The sequence below is a fragment of the Heliangelus exortis genome, chromosome 23, assembly GCF_036169615.1.
Source record: "Heliangelus exortis chromosome 23, bHelExo1.hap1, whole genome shotgun sequence".
Lineage (NCBI taxonomy): Eukaryota > Metazoa > Chordata > Aves > Apodiformes > Trochilidae > Heliangelus > Heliangelus exortis.
Window position 1 is genome coordinate 2,760,199 of NC_092444.1, and position 22,725 is coordinate 2,782,923.

Genomic DNA, 22,725 nt, shown 5'->3' on the forward strand with positions numbered 1-22,725 from the left:
ATGATGGGGACTCCAGCCCTGCCCTGGGCAGCCTGGGCCAGGCCCTGACAACCCTTTCCAGGGAGAAATTCTTCCCCAGCTCCAACCTAAACCTCCCCTGCCACAACTTGAGCTGTGCCAAAAGTTCCTCTTGTCCCATCCCTTGTTCCTTGGGAGCAGAGCCCGACCCCCCCTGGCTCCAACCTCCTCTCAGGGGGCTGCAGAGAGCCACAAGGTCTCCCCTCAGCCCAGGATCAGCACCCACAGGGCCCTCAGCTGCAGATTTGGGCTCCAGCCCCTTCAATAACTGCAGAAATATCAGTGTCATGGGAATGTCACCATGTCCCTGCTGTTTGCCATCAGCAGTGGGGTCCTCCCCATCACAGCACCCCTGCTCATCCACCCACAGAAAATGCAGCAGTGTGGGAGAGTGACCCAGAACACGTGGATCTGGAGTGTCAGATCTCTGCCCTAGGGCAGTGCTCTCTCCCATCAGCTCTCAGCAATTTGCTCCAAGAAAAGAAAGAAGTCTTTCTGCAAATGAAGATTAAAACAGCAACATCAGCTGAGCTTCTTGAGACAGCCACAAGGTTCCCTTGCTGCAGGATAAATACATGAAAAAAAAAAACCTCAACAGTTTTTTTCTGTACATTGCTGTGCAGAACTTTCAACGCCACTTCAGTCTTCAGTTGCTGCCCCCTGGGAGCACCCTGGGCACCACACATCTCAGAGGCAGCATCATGACATTTCTACAAGTTTTTAGTAAATCTAGACACAAAAAATCTTATTAAACAGCAAAAGAGAAAGTGGGTTCTTTCTCCCAACCCCCCTCCAAGATGCAAACAGCTGCTTCAAGCTACAACCAACCACAAACATCCCGAGTTTGAGAAATCAGGAGGTAAACCCCACTTTACTAGAGAAAGATGCAACCTTGTTCCAATAAATCTCATCTATTTTAGGACTGGGCATAAAAAGCCCCTCAGGAGGGTAGTGGCAAGACACCTTGTTCCTAGTGGCACTGCCACCAGTGTTTTGCCACCAGGCTGCACCCTCTGCTCCTCACCAGCATCCCTGGGGGATTTTGGAGTACGATGGGATTCTTCCAGCATTTCTGTTGTGTTCTTGTTTCTTTCCACCTGCACTTGCTTTAAAGACACAGAATCAAGGTCCCGGTGGAAATTCCTTCTCTGTTCATCTCTGTTGTGGGGCCACTTCCAAAACCTCACTCCACAGCAGAGCCCCAGAGGTGACCCCAAGCTGCTCAAATCTGCAATCCAGAGAGGTTTGAGGCAGAGGTTCAATAGTGTTAATAAAGTCAAAAAAAACCCAACCTCTTATTTGGTTTTTTTTTACAGTATTTATTTTACGTGCAAGCCTATGGGAAAAACACCAAACTCCCTGCTGGAACCTTCTCTTGCTGCATCAGGTGTAAATTACTGCCTGGTAAAATCATGTTTGTGTGTTACAATCCCAGGCAGGGAGCAGCATTATGCAGCAGCTGCCTTCTTCTCTTTGTAAGTTGCCATCATCTTCTTGATCTCAGCAATTGCTTTGCCAGGGTTCAAACCCTAAATAGAAAAAAAAAAAAAAAGTTTCAGTCAGCTCCTCTGGAAATCAGTGTTGGAGCACCCTCCCTTCCCCTTGATCCCATCCAGGACACAGTAAATTCACAGACAGCTGCTACCTGTGAAAACACCTGGCAGAGGGGATGCTCAGCATCCTTTTTTTGTCCTAAAACTCTAATACTGTTCTTTCTGCTGGGAGGTGAAAGAATAATGGAGAGCTCTAACAGCCTGCCCCGGGCAGACTGGGTGTTAGGGGTTGCAGAGTCCCTTGTTAAGTTGTGCTTGATGAGGATTTTCTGCATTCCAGCAGTGAATTTAAAAGGGAAAAGCAAAGCAGGCTGGAGTAGGGATGCAGTGCTGGGAGCTCACCTCCTCTGCCTGGGGGCTGGGACACCAGCACTGCCTCCTGCTTGAAGAAAAATGCTCAATGCCTTTGGAGGGCTGTGTTAAATCAGCAACGCCAGGATCAAAGAGAAGAATGAGAGGCTGAACAATAGGAACTTCTAATAAAGCTCAAGCAGGACTGAAACCAACACTTTTAGGGGTGTTAGGAGATGATTTCAGGAAGCAGGAAACTGCCCTGTGAAAGCTCAACAGTGATGGTATGAGAGACCTGTTTTTCTATTTTTTTTTTTCCTTGTCTGAAATAAAAAAGCTGCTGATGTGAGGGCACGGGGGAGGTGAGAGCACCAGGGCACCAAGGGAAAATGCTCCTCCCACAGAACTCAGCTAAACTGCCCAAAGATGGGGTTTTCTACAATTCAGATGCATATCACCCTGCAGAACTTCTCTACCAAAGCTTCCAAACAGGAGGGGGGTGCCCACTGCAGCACCCGAGGCTGGAGGCCACCCAGGAAACCACCCGTGTGTGCAGAGCTCCCTGAGCACCTTCCAGAGCTGATGGAAACGGCCAGGATTAGAGCTTGTGAGTGGAAAGGTGTTATTAACCACAAACCTGTCTCAAATTTGAGAGCAAGCACTATTTCCCTGCTCTACGTGCACTCCCACAGAGCTTGGGGCTGAACCTTCACCTCCAGCTGAACCAGGGCTGACACCAGATCACGAGCCAGCACCCTGCACAAAGGGGGAATTATCTGCAGGCAGTGAATCACTTCAGAAAAACACAAACCATGAGCAGCAGGCAGCTCCTGACCAACACCTCTCAGCCCTGATCTCAAGCATCTCATCTCCCCCACATCTGTGAGCCACTCAGTCTCCTCCAGGTTATTCCCAGCTCAAGGAGAATTGCTCCAGCACCAGGAAGGGGCTGGCCAGAAAACAGCACAGCTGGCAGGAAAGCAAAACTTGATTATCTGCCCAACGACAGGCACTGGAAGGTCACTGGAAGGTGAGGAAGAGGGAGAGCTTGGGAAGTTCTCCAGAGAAATCCCAGAGAGAAGAAACCATCTGGGGAATGCCCTGCTGGCAGGACAGCAGCATTAAACACTTCCCCCAGAGGTGCTCAACACTTGCTGGAGCCTCTCCCTTACAGAAATGGCACAAGAGCTGCTGCTGTTGGGGCTTTAAGGTTGCAGTGTTTGGGGGTTAAGCACTTCCCTCACACCACTGATCAGACCACATGGGACAAACTCCCCCACATCCTTTCTGGTGGCACCTCTGGTGTCAGCAGCACCTTGGTGGCACATTCCTGGTGACAGCAGAGCCTCCAAGTCCCACCTGGCTGCTGTGACCTGGAACACAAACTTTGCCACGTCCTCTGGTACAGTCAGTGTCACCAGCAACGCCACCAGGAACTCGGGCTGCCTCCAGAGGTGGAAGGAGCCAAGGCAAGCTCGAAGGAAACAGAAGCTTAAGCGGGGATTTTTGTGCAGCTTTGAAAGAAGAGAGGTTGGGGAGGAGCCAGCGAGGCCGGAGGGCAGAGGAGGAGGATGGGAGGGCACGGGAGGGGGATGGGAGGGCACGGGAGGGGGATGTGTGCATACCTTGGGGCAAGTCCTGGTGCAGTTCATGATCGTGTGACACCGGTAGAGAGAGAATGGGTCTTGGAGCTGTGCCAGCCGTTCCTCTGTGAAGTCATCTCTGGAGTCAATCATCCAGCGATAGGCCTGCAGGGCAGGGGCACTGTCACCACAAAGGCTTCTCCAGGGCGGTGCGAGGTTTCAGGAGCAACACCTCACTCAGGAACTCGGGATTTGGACTGGGGAATGCCACCCTCACCTGTGCACGCAAATATCTGGACTGCTTTTAGCTGGGGAGTCCCTCAGCAGGCCCCAGGGGACAAAGGGGACCTGTACTTACCTGCATCAGAACCGCTGGACCCAGGTACTTGTCCCCATTCCACCAGTAACTGGGACAACTGGTGCTGCAGCAGGCACAGAGGATGCACTCGTAGAGTCCGTCCTGCACGGGGGTGGGAGATCACAGTCAAACCACTCCAGAAGCTTATGACAAAGCTTTTTATTTAAAAGGGAGGATTTCTCTCTCCCCTGGGTTATCCCAGGGCCTGCAGCCTCCCCGGGGTTTGTACAACCACCTGCAGCTTCACAGGGCACAGTGGAAATGAGAGCAGAGTCCCCATCACCACCACATTTCATCAGGCAGACGTGCACTGATGCTGTGCTGCACGTGCCCAGCTTTGCCATGAGAGGCAGGAGAAGCTACTGCAGGTTAATGTTTAACTCTGGGTCTTATCTGGAAGGGATTTTTTGACAGGAGAAAAGAGGCAGTGACCAGTTTCTGACGGTCTTCTATTGACTGGAGGTATTGCTGCTTGCCCTGCTTTGACTCATCCTTCTTCTTCAGGTAAGGCTCGATGGATTTGTACTGTGCATAGAAGTTACTCATGTCCTAGGAGCAAAAGGCAGAGAGGTGACATTTGTTAAGCTAAACTGATGCTTGAGATGGAACATCTGCTACCACTCCAAAAGAAAAAGGCATCTGCAACCTCAGCTTGCCCCATTTCTCCAAACGAGGACAGATCCCCTCTCTGCTGGGACCCACTACACCCGTAACAGGGGAGCTGTGACACCTGATCTTGTTGGCACCTCCCAAAGTGACCCTTTCCAGCCCTGTACTGCCTGGAATGGTGTCACACCCCTGGTGACAAGCTGACAGAGCAGATACTCACCGGAACAAGGTCCTTCACCACATACATGTGGGGGAGAGGGTAGATTTTAGTGACCTTGTTGAGATCGGTGTCGATTTTTTTGATACAGGCCAGGGTGTTTCCCCCAGCAATGTTCATGGCACAGGAACCACAGATGCCTGAGTGGGAGAAAAAGGGCAGAATGTTAGCTATTTACCCTCTTATCCTACATGAGGAATATCCTCTTGGCCCCAAACAACCCAAGGCTGTCTTCACAGAACTCCGTGTGTGACAGGGAAAATGCCAGAAGTTACCAAACAGGGGGGTGGTTGAATAAAGAACAAACCCAAGAGCAGCTTCCACCAAAGCCTGAACACATCCACAGCACCCAACTTGCACCCAGCTTCCCTCCCCAGCAGAAAACAAGGAGCTTGGACACTTCATCCCTTCCACACCATTCATTAGGTCTGATGTGGGGCAAATGTTCAGCTCTGCTCACAAGCTGGAAGCACAGAGCTCACAGTGAGGAGAAACAGCTGAGGGTGTAAGATGGGAGGAGGAAGGTGAATCCCCACTCCTCAGCCTCACACTTTGGGTCAAAAGCATCCCTGAAGGTCAGGAACATAAAACTAAGTCCCCAAAACAGGAGATTCTTTCTGTGCCACTGGCAGCAGGTGCCAGTGGTGCCATAAACTGCACCCCTCAGCTGCCCAAAGGTGAGAGGACAGACACTCAGCAGAACAAATGGCACAGAAATAGCTTAACAATGGATTAAATGACACTGCTGATCATCTCCCAGGAATAGAAGGATCAGCTGGAGCTCAGGAAAGGCCAAGGTTTCCAAGAAAAAAACATTGCAGACCTGTCATGGATACTCCTCAGGTCAGAAGCTCGGGTGTCCAATTCAGACTGCCCCAGCCATCCCATTAGAAAGAAGACAAATGTTGAAAGGGCAAAACTTTAATTTCAGAGGATTTGACACATATCAATTGATATGAGTCAGAGAAATGCCACTGCTCCTCACACCAGCACCCTGCCCCTTGCTGCCAGATCAAGGCTGGCACTGGGACAAAGTTATTCCTCCCACTCAAGAAATGGTTACAACTATTTTCCAATCAACTGGAGAGGGGACCAGGATTGCAAGCAGGAGCCCACAGGAATGCAGGATTGGATTTTTTTACCTTGCATGGGAGAAAACAAATTAAAAAAAAAAAAAAAAAAAAAAAAAAAGAGGGCAAGATCAAACGAGCCTAGCTTGAAAAAAAAATAATGATCTGTCTTCTGGTTCTCAAAGGAAAGTATTCAGGGCAATTAATTTAATTCCAGCTGCCCGGGAAGAGCGTTGGCCATCTAAATATCAGAGTGAGAACAGCCACACTGTGTCACATCCCTCCCCTTCCTATGCAGATTGGTGAGGAAACTGCTGCCTTCCTGAGTGCTTTTCATGGAAATTCAAGGCAAAAACATCTTTAGGCATCACTAAAGGCATCACCAGGCTCTTAGTGCAATGGTAGGAGCAGGGGTACTGGATGGAAGCTGGAACACAGGAGCTTCCATGTGAACATCAGGAAAAGCTTTTTCCCTGTGAGGCTGAGGGAGCCCTGGCCCAGGCTGCCCAGAGAGGTTGTGGAGTCTCCTTCTCTGGAGCCTTTCCAACCCCCTGGATGTGTTCTGTGTGCCCTGCCCTGGGGGATCCTGCTGGGGCAGGGGGGTTGGACTGGGGGATCTCCAGAGCTCCCTCCCAACCCTGAACATTCTGTGATTTCTGTCATTAATTGCACTTAATTTTTTTCCTGCTAGCATAAGACACCTCATTGGATCCAAACCTGTCCTCCCTTCCTGCATTTCCACAGCTGGCATGTTCAGCTCAGCATTCCAAAATTATCCATCAATTGGCATTTTCTTTTTTTCCAAAAGGAAAGCCACCCAAGGAAAGGACAGTTTGAATACAAATAGAAATGTACTGATTTGTGTCCTGGTCACTCTGCACATAAAACCCCCAGCAGCCTTTTCCTCCCCCAATCCATTTGAGCTTAGTCAAAAGGCCAAAGGATTCCTGAAGCCATTCCTAGAAAGCCAGAAGGACTCTTCCAGTTACACCCTTCCTTATTTCCCCAGCAGCACCAGATAAAGCAGCCCCTAACAATTCATTCCCATTCACTACCTCTTCCCCCACAATTTGGCTGTTGCAATCTCTCCCACTGGATCTCTCCAGCACTGGAGGGCAGCAAGATGAACCAGATTAGAGGTGAAACAGGAAGGACTGGAGCATACTGCTCACAGGGTTGTGTGATTACACCCTGTGAGGATGACCTTCAGCTCTACTTCTTGATTCACTGAGGTATTTCACAGGCAGGAGCAGGAGAGGGCTTCACCCACAGCTTTCCCAGTGGGTACACAAACAATGTCAGCAACACAGAGGCTGCCAAGGGAACTCTTCAATTTTCCAGGCTGGAAAAGCCCTCTTACCTTCCCGACATGATCTACGGAAGGTCAGGGTGGAGTCCAACTCATTTTTAATCTTGATCAGAGCATCGAGCACCATAGGCCCACATCTGCAACAGAAAACAGAGTGGGGGAAGCTGTGCTGAACCCTCCTGGCCTCAGTGCTTCATCTCTGGGCACTGAGCAGCACCCCAAAGGATTCTGATCAGCTACAGGTAAAAATAAACTGAAAAGTATGACAAGACTCCTTTTGGGTCAGGTTCTAACAAGTCTGCTTGTCCTCATTAGTCACAAGAAGCAGGGCTGCACAGAAAACCAAACAACCTGGGATAACTTCTGCAATTTCATACTCAGGCAACACCCAGGAATTATTAACTGGTGCAAGGCACACAAAAAATGTGAGTTCTCCATCATGTGCTGTGTGGCTTGGGAGCTGAAGCTGAGAGGCTTGAGGTGAATGAATCCCTCTGGCAAGAGCACAGCAGCAACTGGAGTGCCTGGAAATCAAGGTGAAGGCTTCTGTACCACAGGGGGGCTGCACCCCTCCAAGAAGCCACAGAGTGAGAGCTTCCTTGATGCCAGCTACAGGAGAACATGCAGGTGGTTACTAGGAGTTGAGTACTAAAAACCAGAAGTAACAAAGTGTCAAGAAAACCAGAAGAGTCAAGAAAGCTTCTGCCTTATCACCCTGGTCTGGTGCCACGAGCTCCATGTCAAACACTTTCCTTCTGGAACATTCCCCCCAATTTTCCATGTAAATCAGGGTTCTAAACAGCAGGAAAATCCTGCAAGCCCTCAGCACAACTCAGGGATGCAGGTTAAACCTCACAGAGGTCACAAAACCAAGTGAGTGGTTAACTGCTGGCAGCTATTGAGAGTTTGATTTGTCACACTTGGCACTGACAGGCAGGGGAGGGGAAAACAATCCCACGTGGTGAACCCAAATGTTTAATCACAAAATGACATCAATCTCCCCCGTGCAGAGGACAAAGTGCTCTGTAACAAGCTGAGGCATCACTTCCCTGGCCACTCCAACCAGGTCTGAACAGTCCCTGAAGCTTAATGAGGCTGCTGACACCTTCTGCTGTCAGCTCAGGTGCTCCTCAGCCACCTCCCCCCCCCTCCCTTCTCAGGGAATCCCTGGCAGCAAAATCCCTGGCAGGAAAATCCCTGGCTCCTCCTGGCAGACACTCACTTATTCAGATCCACCTCGTAGGTCTGCATGCGGGGTTTGTCCCCGGCCTTATCAGGATCCCACCTGTAGATGGCAAACTTCTTGATCCGCGGCGCTGCCGCCGCCGCAGTCTGGGCCCCCCGGCACAGCTGTGGCCCAACAAATAAATAAACAAACAAACAGCAAAAAGAAACCCTCAGGAGGCTTCCAGCAGGGTGAAAAAACACAAAACGGCTTGAGGGGGGAAGAGCTGCAGGATCCACCACTGCTTTGTCTTTGGGAAAATCCTCCCAAGGGTTGAGCAGAGCAGGGGAGCCCCTGCAGCCCCCTCTGTCCCCCCGGGGCTCTGGCTCCAGAGGAGAAACCCCCAGCCCCGCAGTGTCTGCTGCCATTCCTGCATTCCCCCTGCTCCAGTATTCCCCCTGCTCCCAGAAGCTGCTTCCCCCAGGCCCTTCACCCCTACTCACCCCTTCCCGAATCACCCCACATCTCTCCTGCTCCTCTTCCCACATCTTTTCCCACCCCTCTTGCTGGATCTCCTGCACTCCCCAGCCCCCTCTCACCCTCCATCTCCCGCAAAGCCCTTCCCACACACCCCTTCCCGCTACCTTTTTTCCCCCAGCATCTCCCTCACACATCCTCTTCCCCCCCAAGCCCACCTCCCCTTCTCCCACCCCCTCTGAACCCTCTTCCCATCCCTGCACTGCACCCCATGCCCCTTCCTGCCCCCCAGGTCCCTCTGCACCCCCTCAGCTCCCCCCAAGCCCCCTTCCTCACCCCTTCTGCCCCTCAGCTCCATCTCTGCACCTCTCCTGCCCCTCAGCTCCCTCCCTGCCTTCCCCAAGCCCCCCAGCTTCATCTCTTCACCTCTCCTGCCCCCCAGGCCCCTCTGCACCCCCTCAGCTGCCCGCAAACCCCCTTCCCCACCCCTCCTGCCCCCCACTCTACTCCCACCCCCTCTCTCGCCCCCAGCCCCCCGTTCCCCGCCTCTCCCCAGGTCCCCACTCCCGCCTGCCTGGGGCAGAGCGGCTCCAGGGCCCTCACCAGCCGGGGGTCTGCCCGGAGGAGGCGGGCGGGGACGCTGAGCCTCAAGGAGACTCCCACCACGGCCGCCGCCATCTTGGCGTTGCGCAGTGCCGAACCCGGAAGCGGAAGTTTCCGCTTCCCCCGGGGCAGCGTTCAGAGGAAGCCGCGGGAAGCGGGGGGGAAACGCTTCCCGCCGCCATTTTGTGTGTGGTGGCGGCCGCAGGGCGGGCGCCATCTTGAGTGTGGCGGTCCCCGCGCTACCGGGCAGGATGGCGGTGCCGGGAAGCTTGGACCCCGCTGTTGTAGGGAGAGGGGAGAGCAGGGAAGCTCCCCATGAATTCCCAGACGAATCCGTTCGGCAAGGGAGTGACCCAGAGCCTCCCGCCTGCCCCAACCCCAGGCAGCAGCTGAGGGCTGCAATGGCGGCCCCCTCCCTGAGGACTTCTCTCCTTTTTTTTCCCTCGCGCTCCTTCCCGTTTATTATCGAATAAATAATTCACAGCAAATAAGTATTTATTGAGTGAAACTCCAAAGCAACACACACTGAACGGAGGGCGGGGAGGAGGAGGCCCCGCTATGGCGTCAGGTGCCACCAGTTGAAGGGGAAGGGCCCTCTCTGGACGTTGATGCCGCAGCGCACCTCCCCCAGCCTGTCATGGTAGCACACCACGTCCTCCAGGAACCGGCAGCACAGCCCCAGCGGCTCCAGGAGGCTGCGAGCCCGGAGCTCCAGGCAGCACTCACCCCCCAGGATGGGGCCGAAGGGTTTGGGGATGCCCAGGTTGTTGGCCAGGACGATCATGGTGACCTGCGGGGTGACAGGAGTGGGGCACAGCCGTGTGAGGGATGGTGGCACCGAGTGGCAGGTCCTGGCAGGCAGAGAGGGAGCTGGGAGGGTTGGCAGGGAGCTGGCAAAAGTGGGCAAGAATCCCAATGGCATCCTGGGCTGGATCAGGAATTGTGTGAGCAGCAGGAGCAGGGAATTCATCCTGACCTGTACTCAGCACCGGTGAGGCCACACCTCGGGTGCTGTGTCCAGTTTGGGGCACCCCAATTCAGAAAAAAAGGACATTGGGGGGTTGGGACAGGTCCAGAGAAGGGCAAGGAGGCTCCAGCACAAATCCTGTGAGGAAGGGCTGAGGAAGCTGGGGGTCTCCAGGAGGAGGCTCAGGAGAGACCTCATCACTCCCTGAAAGGAGCTTGGATGCCACTTTTTGCAGGCCACCAAATCCAGCATTGGGTTTTTTTCTTTCTATCATTCAAAACCACCCCACACCTTGCAATTTCACTGCTTTGAAAGCCATTGATCTCAAAACTCAAAATTTGTGGTATTTTAACCTAACCACAAGCAACATGAAGCCACAAAGTGTCTGTAGACCTGGGCTTATCCAAGCCTGGTTGGAGATGTTTTCTTTTCCTGCACAAATGTTTGGGGGTTTTTTTTTGGGGGGGGGGGACACTCTCGGGGCTCATCCTGGCTGAACAAGCTGGATTTGGGGAAGGAGCTGAGGAGCAGAGCTCCCCCTCACCATGTTGGGGAAGTATGGCACAGCTTTGCCCTGCTTGTCGAGCTTGAAGAGGGCAGGCAGGTCAATGATGTCCTCCTCAGTCAGCCCCAGCTCCTTCTTCAGGATGTCCCTGTTCCAGTCGATGCAGCGCTGGAGGGGGATGGAGGGGATGGAGGGTCCCCAAAACCATTTTGTGTAGAACCAACATGCAACACCTCCCCTTAGCAGGCTGCACCCCCCCATCCCGGGGTGGTTATCCTAAGGAATTTCCATTATTGTCGGCAGGGATTACCTGGACATACTGGTTCTGCTGGGCCAGGATGTCGTTGGAAAGGACCTTGTTAATGGTGACCCGTTTGGTGTCTGTCCCCGAGTACCCTACGGATGCAAACCCCAGGCAGAGTGAAGAGGCCCTGGCAGAAACCTGGCTTAAGGTGGGGTGCAGAGGTGAGAAAAGTTCCCCAAATCCCAACTTCCTGAGCTTGGGGAGCCTCAGCTCTTGGTTTGTTGGAAAACTGGGTGGGAGGAAAACCTCTGCCCGTGGGAAAGAGCATGGGGAAGGCCCCATCACCCACCCAGCCCCATAAAACCAGAGCTGCCACCTCCACCCCACAGCTCCCTGGCAAGTGGCAGTGATCCAAGGGGGACCCATGGAGCTCTGGACACCTCCCCTCGACCCCCTCTCCGTTGGGTGCCCACAGTGAGTGACACCAGAGCAGACCCCGTTTGTCCCCACTCCATCCTGGAGCCCTACTGGCATTTTCAGAGATGCTCCATCCTCCCAAACAAACCTCCTCTCTCTGTGGAGGGCTTTATCCCTCCCATCCCACTCTTTTTCCCAAAATAGGGCTCGGGGAGGCTGGGGATGGTGGCAGGACAGCTGGGTGGGAAAATGTCCCCAGTGTCCCCACACCGGTCAGGGCTGGCTGCTTGGTGGGGTGGCTCCAGCTGTCTCAGGGGACACCAAAGCTTGGCTGAAGCCACCTGCTGTCCCCTTGCCTTTGAACATGGTGGCTTCTCCCTGTCCCTCCTTCTGCTTCTCCCGGAAGAGGCTGTAGCATGCCACGGGGCTGGCCAGCAGCATCCGGAATCCCTGCAGGACACAGGAGGGACAGCACTCACCAAAACACCTCAAGGGTCCTCCCAGGGGTATTTTTGCAAAGCTTAAACCTCTTAAAATGAAGCATTTTTCCAGTTTTTTGTGCCTTTTTTCACACCAGGTGTATCTGAGGTGGGTACACACCCACCTGACACCCCTACCCCCCCAAAGGGGTTGAACTGGGACAGAGAGGAAACCTGGAGCCTGGCTGCAGCTGGGTCCAATCCTGCCCACCCCAGGGGTTGGATATAAACCCCCAGGAGAGGATTTGCTGGAGGTTTGTGTGAGCTGGGATGGGGAGGAGTGAGGGTGCTACCTCTCTGGGGGGCTCTGTCTCCGGGCAGGGGGGAGTAAGTGGGTAATTGTACTCTGAGCTTCCTAAGAGAAGCTGAAAATTTGCATCGAGCATGCTCTGGAAAGTTGGGAATCATGGATTTGTAGGGTGTGGAGTGTGTGCTGGCTGAATGGTCTCCTTGGAGCAGTGCAGGAGGCTGCTTGTTGCAGTCCTGGTGCCATCTCTCCAGGGGCTTTGCACAGCCCTGGGGAGGGCAAAAGCACTGCAGGGAGGGGGGGTTGTGAGGGGGGTGTGCATAAATACTCCTTTTCTGAACCATCCAGGTGAAGGCATCACTCCTCCAGGGGCAAAAGGAGTCAGAAGGAATAAAAACCATGCCAGAAGGAAGAGTGAGCTCCTGAAAACATCAGGGAGATGCTGAGGAGATGTGAGCCCTGGGCAGCCCAGGGGAATATTGAGATTTAAATTTCTTGGCTGACCTTTGCAAACATCTTTTTTTGTTTGGTTGGTTTCCTTCTGTCTCTGTTCATGATCAGCTCAGCAAATCCCTTTTTGTGTTCAGAGCCCTCATTTTGGGGCCGAGGTGAGAACCCAAACCACTGGTAGTTGGGACTATCAAGAAAACAAGCTCTGGGGTTTGCCCTAGAGGTGTCCCCAGGGGTTTTAGTATTTCAGAAGGGAATCCATGGATTTTTTGGGGTACCTTGGTGTCAGAGGTGGGCACAAAAGTGATGAACTCGTTGACGTGGCCCAGGGACAGCCAGTCAGAGTAGAGCTCCACAGGAGCCTGCACTTGCTGGGCGAAGAGGAAATCCCTCACCAGCCTGGTCATCCTCCTCCCTGCAGACCTGGGGGTGAAATAACCCCAAGAGAGTAAAGGGAATCAATACCATCAATAAAGGGAGTAAATATTTCAGCATCAGTTTGTACACACAGGGAAGTTGCTGCCAAAGTGGAGGAAAGAAAGAAGGAAGGAAAGAAAAGATGTGCAGGGAAAGATTGGATGCATCTGCTCCATAGGGCACCAGCTAGGCAGGGAATGGCTAATTAACCCCCTTCATCTGATGGTGTATTTTTATTTTGTGTTATATTTAGGGGCATTTGGGGTTCCTTTACTCCCCAGTGGGTTTCCCATCTCTTACGTGGGGAAGCTGCTGCCAATGAGGATTCTCCCCAGGGGATACTCCTTCCCCTCCACGGTCACAGGGGGGCTGACCTCCAGGTTGCCAAAGGAGTCAAGGGTGGTGATGGCTTCAAAGAGGGGCTCTCTGCTCACGTAGCCAAAATCAGGACCCTGGGGAAAGAGAAATTGCTGGAAAGAGTCCCCCTTGACTCTGTGTCTTTGCTTTTATCCCTTCTGCTAGGCTCAGCCCAGCTTCAATGGGTAAAAATGTCAAGAATGGAGCTGTGGGTGAGAAGAGGCTAAAGGAAAGGTGGAAGGATAAAGGGTAAGTGCAAGGGGCAGAGCTGGGGGAGAGATCTTCTCTGATATCCCTGTATTAAGCTGATAAGGTGCTGGAGTAATCCCAAAGCTGACTTTCTGTGTACCTCTTGGTGACTGAGATGTATTTCAACCCCTGAACACAAACCCACCCCAGGCACAAGGGCCACCCAAAGGGCCATACTTCCCAGGAATCCTATTTAAACCCTGATTTTTAGGGCATAATATATCTGGGCTATCAGGCATTGTGTATGCATGGGTAATGAACCCCTGGATGAGATGTGCAAGGGTCAAATGCCCAAGGAAGAGATTGCAATGTTAAAAATAAGCCAAAAATGGAAGTGGGGGAACAAAAATCCCACCCCAAACCTGTCCTTGCTCTCTGATTCCAATCAACACAGGCTTGGAGCAGCCCTGGGACAGGATCAGGTATCTGTTGGGTTTGTGTTAAATCCCAGCACTTCTTAGTGTTGGGTTTCCTTAGGGGTAAACCTGTGTACAGGTCAATAAAGAGCAGGGAGAACTGGGAGGGGATGGTTACCATCTAGAAATTGCCTTTTTTTTTGTTTTTTGTTTAATTAAGGGTGTTTGTAGAAGCTGGGATAGGGAGCCCTGGGGGCTCCCAGGCACTTTTGGGGTGGCTTGGGGGGCAGCTCCTTTCCCTGGGAGGGACTGGGGCCCAACCACCTGCCCTCAGCTTATTTCACTTTAATGAACTGCTCTGGTTTCAGCTGTCAGGGGTTGGTTCATCCCAGGTTTGCAGGTTGCATCCAAGTCCTATCAGTTCCAGATTGATTTTGAGGGGCTAATTCCCTCTCGTCTCCTTTTTCCCTGGCGTGGGGCTTAGGGCTTGGCTGGGGCCAGAGAAGGACCCTGTGTGTGTTTGGTTAAATATTCCTAGCTGGAAAATGAGATTGGAAAGATAAGCGTGGGGATTAGGGAAGGCTCCAGAGGAGAAATTGGAGTGTAATGTGTTAGCAGCTCCCAAGGCTGAAGTTGCTTCTCTAAATATGAAGCAAAGCAATTCCTAAAGAGGGCAGATCCCAGCTCCTTTGCAAAGGAGAACTGCTCAGTGTGCTGTTCCCTTCCTGCTGGATGAATCCTGGGACTCTGTGTACTTATTTCAGGCATGAGAAAAGATGAACTGCAGTGCTTTGGAAAAAAGTCATGTCACTCCAAAGTGACATGGAGCAAAAACCAACCCAACAAGCTGTCCCCTTCTCCCATGACTGCTGGAGAGAAGACCAGGCCTGAGGCTGCTGCCAGGTGTATGGGCAGAAGTTCTGTGGGTACCTGGGGGTATTCTGCCCTTTCTGCAGAAAGCAGTCATTCAATCCATCTTCTTTTTTCATTCTCATCTTTGCTGGGCTCTCCCAAAATGCTCCAGACAGTGTCATTGCTGTCCCAGGCAGTTTTCTTTGAGTGCCCTGCCCGTGGCTGGCAGAGAAGCCCCCTGGGGATCTTTTTGGCAGCTGGCTGCACCTTGCTGTCTTCGAGGCAGTAAATTGACTCCACTCACACTTCCCTTTCCTCTCTTGCCTGGGAGCTGAGGCACGTTCACAGGCACAGAGGAGGAAAGGAAACATCAACCCATTGCTTGGATGCTTGGTGTGAAGGAATCCACTCCTGTGCCAGAGCTTGACAAGAAGCTTTCATTCCCAAAGGCTTGGGCTCCTCCTTGCTCCTCTCATCCAGCACTTTCTGGGATAAAGGCTTTTCCAGATGTCTGGGATGTGGATTAGGCTTTGATCCTGGCTTTGCGGAGGGTGAGGTTGTTGGTGGCCTCCCTCCAACAGACATGGTATCTCCATGTAGGTGCATGCAGTGGTGTTAAACTCACTTTTCAGGCAATTTGTTGTGGATCCTCCAAGGAGCCAAGTGCAAGCAGGGTTTTAGGAGTGGTGGAGTAAGCAAAACAAAACCCTACAAATCCTCTTACCAGCAGCTCCTTGATGGCGAATTTCTCCAGCCCTCCATCTTGAGGAGAATCCAGCACCACTGGGAAGCTTTTGTGAGGAGCATGGATGTAGCCAAACTCGATTTCATCCTAAAGAAGGGAGAAAAAAACCCTTGGAGCCCATCAGGAGGAAGGGCAAGGTTTGCTCCCTCTCTGGTGCCCACCTACCTGTATCCAGCGGCCCCCACGGCCAGAGTAGCCAAAGCAAACCTTCAGCTCACAGCCAGCCTTGTTCACCAGGTTCTTAATCTCCTTCATGAAGAGGTAGTTGTCCTTCAGGCTGGGAAAGTGGATGGCAGGAGGGAAGGGGATGAAGGGCTGCTGGAGGGTGGATATGTCCTGCAGGCAGCTGCCTTCTCTGCCTGTCGCCTCCCCAGCCAGGGTGACACTGGGGCTGCTGGCAGCACCCCTTGGCACTTACCTGCAGACAAAGACAGTCACTGGGGCCAGAGTGTTGGGGCTCATGATCCACGGGGCCACCCTGAACACTACTGTGTCAGTGAAGACTGGGGTATGGGGGATACCCTGGGGGAGGCAAACAGAAAGGGGGGACCCTCTACACCTGGTTCATCACCAATCACCCCAAGCCCCCCCTCACCTTTCAGCTGATTCGGGGGTATGTCAATAGGGATTGTTCCCTATTCAATCCCCACCCCCTTCTCCATGACCCCCGGGGTGTCACACCCCTCCTCTGGAGCCCCCAGACCTCAGCCAGGGTCTCCAGGAGGGTGACATGGATGGAGACCAGCCCAGAGAAGGTGTCATCGGGAAAGCGGAGCCCTTCAACGAAGAATTCCATCTCAGCAGCCCCACCAGTGAACTGCACAGTGTGGCACAGCTTCCCCTGGCCCAGCACCTGCACGTAACGCTGCCCAAAGAAGGGGTCTGCAAGGAGAGAAAGGGGAAGGTGGGAAAGATCCAGAGCTTCAGAGGGAGCTGCAAGCCTGTTCTGCTGCTGTACCACATGGGTAGGTGGCACGGATCCCTCTGTGGGTCTGGCAGAAGGACCTTAAAATGAGAGCTAAGGGGCTTATAATTTTGGAGTCGTCCACAAGAAGGGGGGGACAAAGAGGTCTCAGCCTTTCCTTGGATGGAGCCATCATTGGGAAGATGTTTTCCATGGAGTTTCTGCCCTTTGCAGCCCCCTCTGACCTGCTGTTGGGTGGCAATGCTCCACCTGCATGCTGCCTCTCTTGGAGGACAAGACCAAGCTACTTAATGGCATGTTTGGAGGCTCTTTGAGGGCTTTTGGTCCCAGGGAATAAATCCCTGTGCCCACAACAAAGAGCAAGGAGGAGAAAATGTCATGTAGAACATGCTGCCATCATGGATAAAGCATCTAGGTGTCAGGACATGTTTGGTTTTGTTACTCCTTTTCTTGATGACCTTGGATGAATAGTTTTATGGCCCTGTATTTCTGCTTGTTACCTCTGAAGTTTTCTGACTGATTGAGAAGAGGGACTGTTTGACCCAAGAAAAATTTGGAGAAAGGAAGCTGAGAGCATGGTCAGGGAAGTAAAAGAGGTTGCAGGGCTCTTGAAAGCCCCACACATGGGAGGGCAGGAGCAGAGGAGGTGAGGAAGGACTTACTCTGCACATGGAAGACCCCAACTTTGTCAGCATCTGTGACAGGAACATAGAGAACAATTTCATAGCCCCGGGGCAGGCGTTGGGGCCCTTCAGTCCTCAGGACCATCCGTGCCATGTCCAGCAGATCTGAGGGGGAACAAAAAAGCCCAAGGGATGGAGGACTGCACAGCACAGCTCTGGGCAGCTTCCACGCTCTCTCCTGGGCTTTGCATCTCCTGTCCCCCAAAAATCTGCTCTTCCCTTGCTCACCAGCCTATATGAGTTGGAAAAACAACCTGTGGTCCTGCTGCTATGCAGTCCCTGGCCTCAAAAAGCCCCTGGGCACCAGCTCCACGTGGTTTGAGTTTTCCAGGAACAGATGGGTATTCCCGGCTGCACACCTTGCCCCCAGGTCCTTTCATCCACATGAAGCATCCCTGGGCTCTGCCAGCACTGGCACCTTGGCTATTTTTCTGGCTGGGCTTCATGCTCCTGCTTGACTGCAATTACTTTGCATGGCATTTAAAAAACAAACCAAAACCAACCAAATTCCCATGTGGAAAGCTTACACAGCAGCTTGGAGGAAAGCAGCTCACGGGCAGCTGGTTCCCAAGCAGAATTTCACAGACTTGCAGGATGTTTGGGGTGGGAAGGGACCTCTGGGGATCATCTAGTCCAACCCAAGCAGGGCAGGGTCACCTGGAGCAGGTGGCACAGGATGGCATTCCAGGTTTGGAATGTCTCCAGGGATGGAGGCTCCACCACTGCTCTGGGCAGCCTGGCCCAGTGCTCCCCTTCCTGTTTAGATGGGACCTCCTATGTTCAAGTTGGTGCCTGTTATCTCTGTCCTGTCCCTGGCTCCAGCCTCCTGACACCCACTTGGAGGACTTAGAAGCATTGATAAGATCCCCCCTCAGTTTTCTCTTCTCCAGACTAAGGAGACCCAAATCTCTCAATCTTTCCTCCTAGGAGAGATGTCCTAATCCCTTCACCACCTCTGTAGCCCTTTGCTGGACCCTCTCCAGCAGTCCCCTGTCCTCCCTGTGTGTCAACAGAGGCTGAGGGGCCCCATCCTGCCCCAGGACTAGCAGTGCCTTCAGCAAAGCAAGGGGCCTGAGGGCTGTAGATGTTTTTGCAGCATTTTGTAGAAATTGAACTTTTGAGTTAAAGGGGTGGAAAGGAGAGGTGAGGCTGAAGCAAAGCAAAGCAAAGAGCAGCTGGGATATGAACCTCTGCTCCAGCAATTAAAAAACCAACTCAGACCCAAGTCCCTCAGCCTTTCCTCGGGTCCTGGTCCCCTCATCCTCTCTGTAGCCCTTTGCTGGACCTTCTCCAGCAGTCCCCTGTCCTTCCTAAACTGGGGAGCCCAGAACTGGCCACAGCCAGGTTAGAGAGGGGCAATAACAGTTGGTTTGACTTCAGATGATGGCTTTGAAGCTCTGTTACCTTCTTTGCTGAACACCCTTTCGTCGTTGCCGTCTGATGGCAGAGTGAAGGGGCTTTCCTTGTTGCAGCTGACGAGGAGGATGGCCCCGTGTCCCTCAGGACCCCAGGTCCAGCTGGCCTGAAACCCCCCGATGTGGTTGAGTGAGCTCAGGCTCTTGCAAGCCCCTGGACTCCCCGTGCAGTGCAGGAGCCTGAATTACCTTGTTGGGGTTGTTCTTCTCCACCACTCCATCCCGATCCGTGTCAACGTCCAGAGAGATCCCTGGATGGACAGACCCCACCCTCATCCCAGGGTACAGCAAGGTTGGGTGGATACAAAAGCCCCCCCCAGGACCACCCAGCCATCCTGGGTCCATCTCTGTCCCCGTGTCAGAGCACCAGGGGGGTGCAGGTGGATTTGCAGGAGCCTTCGTACTCACCGACGCCGGTGAGGAAGACTCCAGCTTGGCTGATGGGCTGCCCTCCCTCTGCATAAAAGCTGACAGTGACCTGCAAAGCCCCAAGTTTGTGGTGTGGGAAGGATGTTTGCCCTCTTTGGTGTCCCACACCCCTTCACCTGGCTCCTTACCTTGTTATCATTGACCTCGGTGCTGGCCCGGTTCATGCTGAACCTCAGGACTGTCCCCTCTTTGAGTGGCCACCGTGTCCCAGTGCCAGGGGCTGCCCCAACCTCTGCTTGGCCCTGGGACACCACTTCCACGTTCACCCCCTCTGTGTGCTTCACACTGAAGGACACAGTCCCAGCCGGTGCCGCCCTGCCAAAAACACTCCCTCGTTTTAGAGTTTTGCACCAAAACCACCTGGTTCTCCCCTCAGTTCACTTTGCAGCCTAAAACACAGCCAGGACTGGGCACACTGGTGTCTCCACGCTCCCCACTGGCACCTTTCTGCCCTTTCTTCCCTGCCTGGGAATGATTTAAGTGCCTCTTTAGTTCAGCCCAAGGTATGTTAACAAAATGGGTTCATTTTCTGGCACTGTGCAGGTCACAGTCTCTCCCTGTCACTGCCACAGCTCTCAGCCCCGCTCCCACCAAAGTGTGCTTTGCACATTTCCACATTTATTTTCCAAATAAATTGGTTTTGCCATAACCTGAGCTCAAGGAAAGGACGTGCTGGGAGCCTTTACCATGGGAAACTAATTTTTGAGTTGATTTTATCACCTCTTAAGCAGTTGTTGCACTGCTCCCGATCCAGCTTGCCTTTGCTTTTTCTCTCCTGCTGCTCCCTGCATCCCCTTCCCCTCTCATGGATCTTTGTCCCCCATTTCCCTGTCTTTCCAGGGTTATTATTTTGGGGATTCTTGGAGCTCCTGTGGTGCAGGCTCCTGTTGAGCATGCCTGCTCCTGACCCTGAGGAGCTCACCCCATATCACTGTTACAGCATCATTTATTGAGCCTCTGGGTGCTGGCAGCCCCGTCAAACCCACACCAGGGGGGAGAGGAAATCTGAGCTCTGGTTTGCTGCTGCCCAGGCATTTCTTAGCTCATTAAATTACATTGAATTGTACACGGAAAAACTGGTTTGGTTTCTTTGTTTCTGGGTTTTAGGAATCCCAGGGGAGGAGATTTGACCCAGAGAGATGGCAGAGAAGTTGTAACTGCCCCACTTGGCTGGGGTGTCGAGGGGGAGATTTGCAAAAGCAGCAAAGAGCAGAATTAACCATAAAATGGGCTTCTAGGCTTTTTTCTTAGAAAAAAAGAATTCTCTTGCAGCGTAGCACCAGGTTTAAGGGGTGTGGGGCTGGTGTTGTGGGGACTTGCATGCTTTCCCAGGATGCTGCGTGGTCACTACATCTTGTTTTCCTTCCCTCTCCCAGCTGCATCCCCTCCTTTGCAGTCCATCCCCTGGGATCCTGCTCATCCCACTGCTCTCCAGCAGCTTCCTGAGGTGCCACTGGCTCTGATGACCCCAGATGGGTCAAACCCAACCCCGTTGTGGACCGGGGGTAAATACCAGAAGTTTGCCCCCCTGGGGGGGATTTTGCTCCGTTAAATCGCGGTGTCAGGGGGGTGGGTTTTGGGGGGAGAAGAAGGAAAAGGGAGGAGGGGGGGGGATTTCCAGAGGGAGAAACAAGGGGAAAGGGTGAGGAGAAAGGTGTAGGGGAGGAAAGGGAGCACTGGGGTGTCCCACTCACCCATAGATGTCAGCAGCAATGTGGGTCCCTGGCACACACAGGGCCTCGATGCGATTCCCGTGCTGCAGCCGGAGCGTGCGGTCCCCTGGCATCTCCCCACGCAGCCCAGACACCCCAGTGATGGGCATTCAGGTCCTACCCCACCTGCTCTGTGTGCCCCTGAGCCCCCCGACAGCACCCAGCTGCTTCTCCTTCCTCCTCAAGTGGCCCCACAGCAAATCCCTCTGGAGCTGGCAAAATTTGGGATGGCACCTCTGCAGCCCCCACCCCGCCTCCCAGGGAGGGGGTGGTTGGATTGGACCCTCTAAAGCCTCATGAAAATGATCTCAAAAGGGGAGGGAAGGGATAGGAGAGGGAGGGTGGTTGGCCTGAAGCCCAGCAGGCTCCCAGCCCTATGCAAGGAGCTCCCCCAGCTGTCCCCAACTCCTCGACCCCAAAAACCCCAAGGGGGAGGTGATGGTTTTCATGTTTCAACCGATGTTTGCATCCTTGGGGTATCCTCTCTCTCTCTCTCTCTCTCTCTCTCTCTCTTTTTTTTTTTTTTATTTCTCTCTAGGAAAAAGCTCTGGATGCTCTTGGGAGGAAGAAATCCTATTTCCCAGCCCTTAGGCTAGAGCAGGACACTCCTTTATTGTTTTTCTCCCCTGCCTTTTCTCATAGGGAAGCTGAGCAGTGAGTTGCCAGTGAGGGGAAATCAAAAAGCAGTTTTGAATAGTGAACCTGCTGTTTGCAGAGCATGCCAGGAGCAACTGCTGCCCACACAGGGTTTTTTTGCATGATTTATTACCATCAAGCTAAATATTCATTTTAAAACCTGAACTTCTGCCCCAGATTTTGGAAGCCACAAGCAATTAGTTGAGGAGCAGAAACAGTCGGGTTGATGTTCCCTGTTTATATCCCTTTCAGGCTTTTCTTTTTTAGTCCTCCCTTCTGTGGTTGAGTTGTAGAAAATGAGCTCCCATCCAGCTTTCCATCTGAGGTTGCTCCTCGTTGGGATGTTTTGGTTTTGCCATAACCTGAGCAAATGTGAGTGGGGACTTTGTGTTGCTGAGCAAACACTTGGGAACAGCAAAAGAGCAACTTTCCTGCTTTTCTGCATGTGCAAAAGGGAGATTTGTGCAATGGGGAGATTTTGGTAAAGGCTGTAGGTGTTCTCCCTGAGGAATATAAGAAAATAGAAACCATTTTGTTCCCAGATTGTGTCTTTCTTGGAGCATCATGGCCTGGGTGGCATTGCTGGTGGCAGGGGCTTGGGTTAAATGACCCCTGATTTGGACACCCCAACCCAGGACAGATGTGCTGGCACCTGGGGGATGTTCCTCCTCCTGGGAAGCATCATGATTGATCTGTTCAGCCCCTCTCTGTTGAAACCATCATTATTTAAGAAACACTGGTGAAAGAGGAACTGGAAAGAGAAGTCATTTTAAAAGGTTAAAAAAAAAACCCCAAACCCAAAATTGCATCATGTTTGCACAAGTGAGTTCTGCTCTCCAGCACTGTATGAGACTGATTTCCCCTCTTTTTACCCCAAAGCAGAGCCAGCAGTTGGCACTGGTTGGCACAGGGTGGTCTCACCTCCCTGAAACCTGTGAGCTGGAGAAACTGAGATGTAAACCCAACAGTCTGGGAGAAAACAAGCAAAAAGCAGATTCTCTTTTACCATTTTCACTTCCTGATTCCTGCACCCAAGGATTTTAGTGTTTCAGTTCTCAGTCAGAAAACACATGCTATTTAAATCCCCCTTTTCTAAATAATTAAAAAAACCACAAACACAATCAAACAAACAAACAAAAAGACTAATACCCAACCCCAAATCTCTTCCACCTTAAAGAAAGACCCCAGGGTAACAACATCATTTGTGATTTTTTTTTTTTTTTTTTTAATTTAGCTGGAGCACTTCTAGCTGGTCATGGGTTTGTTTTGTACATGAAAATATAAATGGATTTATATCCTCTGTGGGCCACCTGACCTTATGGCCCCAGCACTTCCCAGGCAGAAGGAAACCTGGGGACCCATAGGAACAAGTTTGTACCCCCTAGAA

General features: G+C 52.5%; 2 protein-coding genes and 1 long non-coding RNA gene across 3 annotated transcripts; 1 reads left to right on the plus strand and 2 right to left on the minus strand.

The window, feature by feature from the left end:
• Positions 1–1,313: 1,313 nt before the first annotated feature.
• On the minus strand, positions 1,314–9,395 carry SDHB (succinate dehydrogenase complex iron sulfur subunit B). The gene is made up of 8 exons (XM_071766737.1): positions 9,254–9,395; positions 8,231–8,358; positions 7,060–7,145; positions 4,633–4,769; positions 4,236–4,352; positions 3,804–3,905; positions 3,488–3,610; positions 1,314–1,547 (listed from the first exon to the last, which is right to left on the minus strand). The coding sequence occupies exons 1-8, from the start codon at positions 9,326–9,328 to the stop codon at positions 1,467–1,469; spliced, it is 849 nt and encodes a 282-aa protein (XP_071622838.1). The 5' UTR covers positions 9,329–9,395; the 3' UTR covers positions 1,314–1,466.
• Positions 9,396–9,730: 335 nt separating this feature from the next.
• On the minus strand, positions 9,731–20,935 carry LOC139806720 (protein-arginine deiminase type-2-like). The gene is made up of 16 exons (XM_071766736.1): positions 20,685–20,935; positions 19,119–19,305; positions 18,970–19,039; positions 18,751–18,812; positions 18,551–18,668; positions 17,126–17,251; positions 16,242–16,420; positions 15,957–16,060; positions 15,704–15,815; positions 15,518–15,625; positions 13,280–13,431; positions 12,841–12,985; positions 11,743–11,836; positions 11,036–11,121; positions 10,765–10,893; positions 9,731–10,043 (listed from the first exon to the last, which is right to left on the minus strand). Exons 1-16 carry the CDS (start codon positions 20,810–20,812, stop codon positions 9,810–9,812), a joined length of 2,034 nt encoding a protein of 677 aa, XP_071622837.1. The 5' UTR covers positions 20,813–20,935; the 3' UTR covers positions 9,731–9,809.
• On the plus strand, positions 16,372–22,461 carry LOC139806722 (uncharacterized). Its single transcript, XR_011730334.1, has 3 exons — positions 16,372–16,503; positions 20,367–20,508; positions 21,241–22,461. It is a non-coding gene; the product is annotated as an uncharacterized lncRNA (long non-coding RNA).
• The last annotated feature ends 264 nt before the right edge of the window (positions 22,462–22,725 follow it).